Source organism: Fragaria vesca, linkage group LG2 (assembly GCF_000184155.1).
Source record: "Fragaria vesca subsp. vesca linkage group LG2, FraVesHawaii_1.0, whole genome shotgun sequence".
Lineage (NCBI taxonomy): Eukaryota > Viridiplantae > Streptophyta > Magnoliopsida > Rosales > Rosaceae > Fragaria > Fragaria vesca.
The window spans coordinates 1,510,250-1,520,466 of NC_020492.1; the positions used below are offsets into that span (position 1 = coordinate 1,510,250).

A 10,217-nucleotide genomic window follows, 5' to 3' on the forward strand; every position below is an offset into this window, starting at 1 on the left:
AAGGAGAATGGAGGAGAAGGCCCAGCAGCGACGGAGGAGAATGGAGGCGAAGGTGCGGCAGTGAAGGCGCAGTGTATTTCTCAGATCGAAGGAGAATGGAGGCGCAAGTCTATACTCGAGTTTTTATGTGATGGTTGAACCGTGTAATTTGTTAAGATTCACAAGGGTACCCAATGTCATTACAAAAAATTCATTAACTCCCCCGAAAGAAAAACGCGCTGGCTTTTAAGGAGAAGGAGGGGAATACCAGCTTCTCCTTTTCCCTTAAAAACACCTTCTACTTTTGAAAGAAGCAGCTTATTTTTAACTTACCAAACATCAAAACCTGGTGTGCTCATAAGCCACAGGAGCTTATAAGCTGCACCAAACGCACCCTTAATACCTTGCCCGTGTTAGTAACACTTTTGTTCTTTGAAGATTTGAGAGGAAACCAATTGATCCATTCCCATTACATCTAACAGTGGAAATGATTATCACGTCCTCCTCACCACCTTGGAATCCATCAACAGACCGCACACTTACAGAGAAATCAGTTACATCTAAATGATTTGTACTGTATTCTCTGACTCTCTTCAATTGCATTGACTTGGGCTTTATAAGGTGATATTATCCCAATACTAACCTTCTTCCTTGTTTGAGTGAATTCTGGGGGTACGAAAACAAAATTAAGAAAACTAATAAGGGAACTGAACATTTGTATATCTATCTATCCAAGAACAACCTCAAAAAGAAAAGCCAGACATATCTTAAAGCAGCCAACGTTTGTAAAGGCCAAGAACTATATGATAGACCACAGCAACCTCAACCATATTTCTCGAACTGTGTCCACGATAAAATTCTTCTTTTCCGTCGGCTATATGTATGAAGGAGTAGGATCCAAACATTCTTCCCTCAAGGAAGCATTTCTCATAGCTTACTGCGTTGACATTTGGACCATCCAATATCCTATTATCGTAAAACTCTTTTTTCGGAAATAAGCTGATTGACGGATGCATCCTATACTGGACATTGAGAAGGTGCTTCTCATGTCCCAACAGGACTAGTCTTTCGAACAAGCTTCTCCCGAAACCAGCTTTCTCTGCGATCTATTTGACAAGTCATATGTATTCATTTATCGATATCTTAAGACTATATAAAAAGATAAGATACTGCAAATAAATGTGAAGAACTAAACAGCAGGAAAGGACAAAGTAGAAACCTTGCTTTTAACCATAGCAGGAAGTTGCCTTTCATCTCCTATGAGAATAGCATGTCGAAGGCCAGGTAGTTGTAAAGGGATTGCCGATTCACATTCTTTAAGCTGAGCAGCTTCATCAATGACCAACAGTTCAAGTGGTTTGATTCCTTCCGTGTGCAGTTTTGCTGAGGTTGATGCAGTACAAAATATTAAGCACACATTTTCCAAACACAACTTCCTTATTGTCTGGCCACCATTAGAAGTTGGAACAGAAAAGACACGAAGTGACCTCAGAATATTAACGCAATTGTCCACGATCAATTCAAACCTTTCACTAGCAATGTCAAGCCCCTGAGATACTAAAGATTTAATTGACTTGAGAAATTCAATAGCTCTAATCATGTCCTTCACCACATCTAATGAAATGCAAGAAGTTGGCAAGTGAGTGTACATATTTTCCATACACAGCTTCAGATTCTCACCAATGTAATTATGTTTGTCCTTCAGAAACTTCTCAAACGTCAAAACATCAATGTCATCATCACTTGATGAGTTCGTACTATTACTATCTTTACCATCATCGTGGCATCTTTCCCATCCCTTTTTCAAATGCAGTGGTAACTCTTTTTCCTTCCCAAACTCCTCAAACGTCAATTCACCATTGTGATCATCGCTCGATGAGTTTGTACTATCCCCATTGTATTTTTCCCTTCTCTTTTTTAAATACAGTGAGTACTGTATCTCCTTTGCTCAAACGTCAAATAATTATTGTCATCACCACTTGCCGAGCTCCTATCACCAGAATTTTGTTTATAATCGTATTTTCTCCTCATTGATTCCAAATACAATGTGTATTGTTTATTTGGATCCTCAAGCAAATCTATCATAGACTCTAGCCAATGTTGCCAACCTGAAAAGGGGGCAAAACATTTTGACAGAATAACCTCACGATGATCAAGAAATACCTCTTGAAGGTCATCATTACTATCAATCTTCAATCTCCCCCTACTCCCAAATAGAATGATATCTCCAAGTCCATACTTGCCATATTCCAATGACTGTTTAACCAATCTCAGCAGCCGTGATGTCACTTCTAAGACAGCAATATTGGTGGGAGCGCATGTTAGAGTTCTGCACTTTAACTGAAAAAGAGCAAAGAGTGACAGACCAACTGTCTTTGTTTTTCCAGTCCCTGGAGGACCCCATAGTAGCTCGACTGTATTGTTGTGATGGCACCTGCTCAAACTGATACAGTTCAAAACTGCAGCCTGTTGGGAACTATTTAAATCAGAACACATTCTAGGCCATCTAGCAGAAATCGCAGGGCAGCAGTTTTCTTTGGAAAAACAAATTGTGCAAGAATTCTGACCCTAAGAAACAAACATAAAATAGATATCAGTGAGAGTCGTAATAATATTTCCAATTTTCTCAAGTAGTATTAACATTGAGAGTGCAACATGCATGTGCTGATCTGAAACATTAAAGTTAGGTAGTGATGATAGAGTAAAGCGAAACGTTCAGAAGAATACCTGTAATGAATTTGCTGGTTGCACTTGCAGAACATTTTTAAGAAGATTTGTATTTGCACTTAATTCTGAGTTCAGAGCATTCCACACACGTATGTTTGTGGTCATGTTCATGAGGTAAACTGCAACTAGTCTACCACGCTTACTCTGTCTGATTCCTGACGCTCCTCCATTGATTGACTTCGATGCCAGTATTTTAAGCGAACTTCCTTGGTTTGATCCAATAACATAAGCAATAAGATAGGAATTTCGGGATCTGCTCAAATCATCAATGTATTTTGGTCTCACATCGGACAAGGCAATGATATCACCACCATTTGGCTGATATGCTTCTATATCATTTTCTCCTTTGCTCTCGTTAAATGTAATTTGGTAAAACAAGTCTTTGGGAGGTTGATGATCCTTGCAAGGTTCAACTTTCAGAATTTCACAAGAAGGTGCCCGAGACAAGGACATCATGCTTGAGAGTAAATCTTCATGTAAACTTCAAGAAGTGAAGGTACAAATGCTTTCATGTAACTTGTTACGGTCGAGAACGTGTCAGGAACCCTAGTTACCTGTGAGTCACTCATAAAATGGAAATGTCAAATGCAGATAAACAGTTGTTGCTGACACTATCTCTTTTAGTAATGGAAATAACAATAGTTTAATGTGCAGAAACCGTTACAAAGGTACAAGAATTAACATTGATCATCGTAGAAGGATGTAGGCAAAATTAAGATTACGCTGCTACCAAAGTCCAGGATACTGGGTGACTAAGTGGAATAGTATTTTATTAATTAATACAACACAATGGTTAGGGGGGTGAGGAACAATTCAACAATTTTTATGATTGAGTTGAATAATTCAAATTTTCAATGTACCTGCCTCTCTAACTTTTTTTTTTTTTTTTTTGGGGTGAGAAACAAGCACAAACATCTCCACAAATCAATAAATAAGCACTATATAAGCATATAAGATTAAGAACACACTTCACAAATCATAACACATCAAAACTATACTCGGCATAAACTGAAAGCAATATGTTCAAGCGAGAAAGTTAATCGTCCCACAAGCATATATTTCAATCATTTACCAAAAACGATGATGGAAATCCAATAGAAGGAAATGAAACGAAATGAAGATTGACAATATTGAGGCTAGCTGCACAACTGGCAGAAGAGGCAAACCTGGTCTTTGTAATGATCTTTATTGAGAACATCTCTAATAGACCAAGAGAAGACCGAATCAATCAAACTCCTTCCTACCACTTCTTTCTTGGCCTTGCTACTCTTCGTATCCATTACCTAAAATAATTCGTGCGTACTACTCTTTCTTGCTTCTGCGTGCTATCAACTTGTACTGACTAGTTTGATCATCAGCTCCATCTAGCCATGCAACTCATTTTGATTATTACTTAGCCTTGAAGAGTTGAAGGATAGAATATCGTATTGTTTACAGTGAAAGAGTGAAAGATAAAGAGCAAAAGATTAATCAGAGACGGCGACCTTCCCAGTTCCCCACTAATAGTTTACTTAGTGTTGAAGAGCTTCTTTAGCAAGGCAACGTTGAAGAGCTTCTTTAGCAAAGGCCAAACAGCAAAAGGATCCAAGTAAGATATAGGATGCCTTCCTGGCTTCCACTACCAGGACAAGTACTTTAGCCGACGAAAAAGTTTCATCGGCCTGTTAGCTTAATTCGTTGGCTAAGATCTTAGCCGACGATTTCGTCGGAAAAAGGTGGTCGGCAATGACTTTAGCCGACGAAACAAGAAGGCGTCGTCGGCTATAGTCCTAGAGTTTAGCCGACGAAAAACATGTCGTCGGTTTTTTTCCCAGACTTTAGCCGACGAAAAATTTAAGATATTCGTTGGCTATAGTCTCAGAGTTTAGTACCGACAAAAAACATAGTCGTCGGTTTTTCTCAGACTTTAGCCGACGAATATCTTAAATTTTTCGTCGGCTAAAGTGTTTAATTAAAAATTAAAAATAACTAAAGCCGACGAAATATAGTCTATTTCGTCGGCTTTAGAAGGGTTTAGCCAACGAAACATGCCATAATTCGTCGGCTAAACCTTATTTAAAAAAAATTAAAATACTATAGCCGACGAGCTATTGCCTATTTCGTCGGTTATAAGTCCATTCCAGTAAAAAAAAAACCCGAAATTTCTAAATTACCATTCCAAGCAAGCTGCAAAATGTGAACAATTCCATATAACCAACAACAACAATAAGCACATAAAACAATATATAATTCATCAACTACATTAATATCCGCTTCTGGGGGCTGCTGCGGAGGTTGCGGCGACTGGGGTAGCGGTATAGCCGTAGGCATGGGTGGAGCCTGAAATCCCTGAAGCTGGACAGCTGTAAAGTCCTGCATGTACTAGAACATCTGCTGCTGCTGGGCCTGCTGGATGGCATATGTATCTCGGCAACATAGGCTGCATGCGAGGCATTATAGGCTGCATATATCTCGGCATTATAGGCTGCATGCGAGGCATTATAGGCTACCTGCGAGGCATTATAGGCAGCCTGAGCAGCTTGCTGTTCCCGTAGTCTCTGAAGTTCCGACTCTAGCTGAGTCGTCCTGGTGGTCGTGGTCGTGGTCGTGGTCGTGGTTCTTCTGCTGGTCGAGGCTGCCTTTCGTTGAAATCCTGGAGTGGTCTTTAGGACCCCCTCGCCCTTCTTTCCTAGACCCCGGCAGTAGAAGTTGTTTGCTCACGGTGGGAAGGCTTTGCCCGTAATCCTCGCCCCAACCGTCGGATCCGAAGTGTCGATCAGGGACATGGCTTCAGACATCTCTTCCTCCTGCGTGTCCGGCCATGTCTCTCTCAGTATAGCACTTATCACTTCGTCACTAGCCTCCCTCACCTTCGCCTAATTGGATAAGAAAAAAATTATTAATTAACATTTTGACATATATATAAGTAAAATTAAAAATTAAAAAACGTAAGATGACTTACAATATCCTCCTAGGCGTCAGGATATGCCTTCTCGTACGTATAGACGTACTGGTTGACTTCTAGATGTTCCCTGGCCGCCTCGTCCATGAAGACAGCGAATGGTCTAGAACCGGCACGATGGTTCCTTGTGTTGCGTTGCCGGTTCTGAGCGTTCGCCCGGGAAACGGCCTTCAAAGAAAAAACTAAACTATTAGTAAAATATTTAAAAACGCACGTATTTAATGACAAATTAACTAATTAATTTTTTTAAATACCTGTTTACGAGGGTTGTTGAATTCTGATGTCAGAAGCCAACGCCACTTGTACTCCCTGTACTGGAACTCAACAGGGGTACCAGAACGTGCGTTCCCGTGCGTAGTCTAGTGGGTCCGCAACTCGTTCTTCCACTCCTTGTACCTACAGATACAACAAAAATATTAGAAATATTATTAATATCACATACAATTTTGTTTTTTCATTAACTTCCCAATGTACCTTTCCCCATGCATAACGTCCGCCCAGCTGCTCTTCAGGTGCTCGGGAACCTCAAACCACACATGTATTTAACCGTTTATTAGTTTAGTTTTTCAAAAAATCAACAATGTAATACATAATATTATTGAGGCATTTTGTAAACTCACCGACATCGCGTTGTAGACCATATCCTTAACCTCCTGCGGGATCTCGCCCTAGTCTGACCACAACATAGGGACTATATCCCTAATGAGCGCTCCCACGCGGCCGGAGTACGTCCTCGACTTCCCGCCCAACTATGTCGCCATCCCCGTCAGTACGGATGACGATCCTCCCTGAGGTACCGACCATCTTCTCGAGAGCCTTCCCTGTGACGGGGCCTCTCTTCTTCTTTGCCGGCTTCGCTCCGACGGTACCTATCACATGATAAACCAAATTGATTATTAAAATCGGAGAATTATAAGAAAACAAATCATTCATCTTTCATTACCTGAGGGCGATGCGGCGGACGCGACAGATTCCGTCTCTGTCGCTAATGAAGATACCCTCGCGGAAATAAGAGGCGTATCAAAAAGCACGAACCGGTACGCCGCTGATGAAGCCACTGGCGGGGGCAGTGGATAAATCTTCGCCCCTGAGCCATCGACTGCAGGTATTGCCGGTATCATCCGCGGAAGAAACAGATGAGGCGGCGGCATCTGTACCCCAGATGACCCTCCATCCGAAGTAGTAGGACTCGGAGTAGGCGCCCGGTGTATCTCAGGCATACGGGGTGCAGACACCTCCCTCTGGGTCTGAGGCCACAACTGCCTTGAGGAATGAGGGACGCGCGGCTGCCTCTATGACTGGGGCCCCTCCGGCTGCCTCGATGAAGGGGGCACCTCCGGCGGCCTCTGCGTTGTCTCCAGATGGGCCAAACGTCTGGCTATCATGAGGCCCCAAAACGACGGTTGAGGGTTGCTAGAGGTTCCCTCAGACGATTCGGACCTTTGGCCCTTCGAACCCTTCGTCGATCTAAAATTACCGCTCATCCTATTTAAAATATTAATTTGAATCAAGGCTGAGAAAGAAAATCATGAAACTTAATAACGACACACCACATGTAGGTCATACACAAAATCAATTGGCATTGAAAATATCCACAATATTCCAACAAAACCAAATATTAAAACTTGCATAATCCAATATATTAAAACTTGCAAAATCAATCGGCGTCGATCATAGTTTTTTTATTTGGTCCTATCAAATTAATGCAAATTTTTGTCAAAACACCAACTCAATCATTCACACCAATAACATTCAATAGATGGATTAACACCAAAATTCTCAATATATTCATCATAAACCAATCCACAATATCAATAGCGCATAAAAATCCTAAATTCCTAAATTCGAAACCCGTAACGCACATATCGAAATAAAAATCAGAGAATTACACCACCTGGCGAGTGACGAGCAGGCGGAGCCCGAGCGAGCAGGAGAGGGAGAGGGCGAGCAGGAGAGGGAGAGGGAGACCGGGAGAGGGCTGGCGGCCGGGAGAGGGAGAGGGCAACCAGAGGGAGGGAGAGGGAGACCGGGAGAGAGAAAGGGCGACCGGGAGATGGCTCGAGGAGGCGGAGGAGGCTAGCTAGGGTTTGGAATTCGCGCGGTGGAGGCTGTTCTCGAGCTGGGGTTCGTCTATATACCATACCACTTTAGCCGACAAAATTTTTACTTCGTCGGCTAAGAGTCTAAATTCGTCGGCTAAACTTTGAAATTGGTCGGCTAAACCTTTGAAATTGGTCGGCTAAACTTTGAAATTCGTCGGCTTAAATACTTTATACATTCGACACATTGTGATTGTGACCGTCTAAATTACGTATTTTGGCCGGACCTTCAACTGAAGATAGTTTCAAAACGATAAAACGCAACAAGTTGTATAATAAAATAACCACCGAAGATAGGGCTACCCATAGGGAGAAAGAATAGAAAATTCCATTGACCGCAACTATCGGCCCCGAGACTTTACCGGAATACCATGATTTTTCAACCGTAGACGTATTTCACCATTCTGGTCATATCTTATTCACGACTTTTTTTCGTTTGAAGGTTCTACGTATAGTTTGTTTTTGAAACGAAACATTTACTTTAACACTTGTAAACAAGCTATACAACAATAGTAGGCATGTTGTGATTGTGATGATCAAACTTGAGACGGAAATCCGACCGTTAGATCTGACCATGATGACAAAATACATGTATGGGCAAAAATTCAACTTGATCCGACAAGGTTAAGGGCTCGATCCCGACGGTCAATCCCGTAAGTCAAACCCCTAAACGCACGGAAAAGGTCGTTGGACTGTCTAAATTTCGTATTTTGGCCAGACCTTAAACTGAAAATAGTTTGAAATCGATAAGACGCAACAATTCGTGTAAAAATTTTACGCAAAATAACCACCGAAGATAGGGCTACTCATAGGGAGAAATAATGAAAAATTGCATTGACCGCAACTATCGGCATCGAAACTTTACCGGAATACGGTAATTTTTCAACCGTAGACGTATTTCACCATTCTGATCATATCTTATTTCACGACTTTTTTCCGTTTGAAGGTTCTACGTATAGTTTGTTTTTGAAACGAAACATTTACTTAACACTTCGTAAACAAGTTATACAACATTAGTAGGCATGTTGTGATTGTGATGATCAAACTTGAGAAACGGAAATACGACCGTCAAATCTGACCATCATGACAAAATACATGTATGGGCAAAAATTCAACTTGATCCGACAAGGTTAAGGGCTCGATCCCGACGGTTAATCCCGTAAGTCAAACCCCTAAATGCACGCAAAAGGTCGTTGGACCGTCTAAATTTCGTATTTTCGTCGGACTTTCAACTAAAAATAGTTTCAAATCGATGAGACGCAACAAGTAATATAAAAATTTTACGAAAAATAACCACCGAAGATAGGGCTATAGTATGTAATAGAAAAATTTTAGGGTTTAGCCGACGAATACCCTAATATATTCGTCAGCTATAGTATATAATAAAAAATAAAATAATAAATACAGCTAACGAAATATTAGGGTATTCGTCGGCTAACCTGATCTTAACCGACGACTTAAAATATAATTCGTCGGCTAAGATTGTTTTAGCCGACGAAATATACTATAATTTGTCGGCTAAAACTATCTTAGCCGACGAATCATGGTGTATTTCGGGATCTTGATGTAACATATCTGCATGCATGGATCTTGATGCATGGATATACCGACGAAATATAGCATAAAATCTGCATGCATAGATCTTGATGTAGGAAAGCCCAAGATCTTTCAGGATACATTAGACCTTATGATGAGTGGTAGGAAGACGATGACCGTGAGGCATCATCGAAGCAGTGTACTGTAGATAATCATGAACAGCTTTCACAGTCGATTTTGTCTCAACTTTAATCTTCATTACGTCCATCACACTTTCAAGAACGGTCTTTTGACAACTGGGGTACACAGGGGTCTGTTGGAAAGCAAGCAGTTTGTTGTACTTGTCAATACCAGCAGTGTTGACAGCTCTAGGGAAGGGCTGCACCGGGTCAGGCATATACTGTCCTGAGCGCATACACCGCTCTCATAAGGAAACATGTCGTTGATGAAGGCCGTTGTTGGATCGTTGGATGTACTACCCGTCTCAGAAAATTGCCCATGATCATGCGGACCCCCTGATGATGTTTCACCGTGATATATAACCAACATGTGTACTTCTCCCAAAACCCGTTACTCTTTACGTGCTATCATATTTTGTCAATCCCAAATCGATGCATATCGCTGCGACACTGACATTTCGTGCACGGGCAATAGAAAATTGTATTCCCGTTAGCATTAGCCAGCGCATATTCCAGAAAACTCATAACTCCTTTACCATATCTTTTGTCCCATTTTGGGAGCGAAATCTAACTCTTATCCATATATATCCTGAAAATATAACAAAATATATATGTATAACGCTAGCTAATTATTAATTAAATTTCATGTCATATATAAAATCTCAATTCATTTAGTATATATATATTAATCAATTAACAAATTGATAACAAATTAATTAACACACACACATATATATACTTAATAATTACATAACA

General features: G+C 40.9%; 1 protein-coding gene and 1 pseudogene across 2 annotated transcripts in view; both read right to left on the bottom strand.

Moving 5' to 3' along the window:
* LOC101300596 overlaps positions 1 to 2,857 on the bottom strand; it is a 12,267-nt pseudogene extending 9,410 nt beyond the window's left edge. The window contains exons 1-5 of the transcript XR_184116.1: positions 2,707 to 2,857; positions 1,963 to 2,547; positions 1,199 to 1,921; positions 761 to 1,085; positions 383 to 645 (exon numbers count right to left, since the gene is read on the bottom strand). The product of XR_184116.1 is annotated as an uncharacterized LOC101300596 (transcript). The remainder of the gene's footprint in view (positions 1 to 382; positions 646 to 760; positions 1,086 to 1,198; positions 1,922 to 1,962; positions 2,548 to 2,706) is intronic.
* A 301-nt stretch (positions 2,858 to 3,158) lies between these two features.
* Positions 3,159 to 3,986, bottom strand: LOC101300882. The gene is made up of 2 exons (XM_004291986.1): positions 3,873 to 3,986; positions 3,159 to 3,260 (listed from the first exon to the last, which is right to left on the bottom strand). Exons 1-2 carry the CDS (start codon positions 3,984 to 3,986, stop codon positions 3,159 to 3,161), a joined length of 216 nt encoding a protein of 71 aa, XP_004292034.1.
* Positions 3,987 to 10,217: the final 6,231 nt, after the last annotated feature.

What these genes read in the sequence shown, in the direction of transcription:
- LOC101300882 (XM_004291986.1), bottom strand. Translation starts at nt 3,986, where the DNA reads ATGGATACGAAGAGTAGCAAGGCCAAGAAAGAAGTGGTAGGAAGGAGT. An exon ending in AAGATCATTACAAAGACCAG is followed by an intron (nt 3,261 to 3,872) that starts GTTTGCCTCTTC and finishes AGTGACTCACAG; the next exon opens with GTAACTAGGGTTCCTGACAC.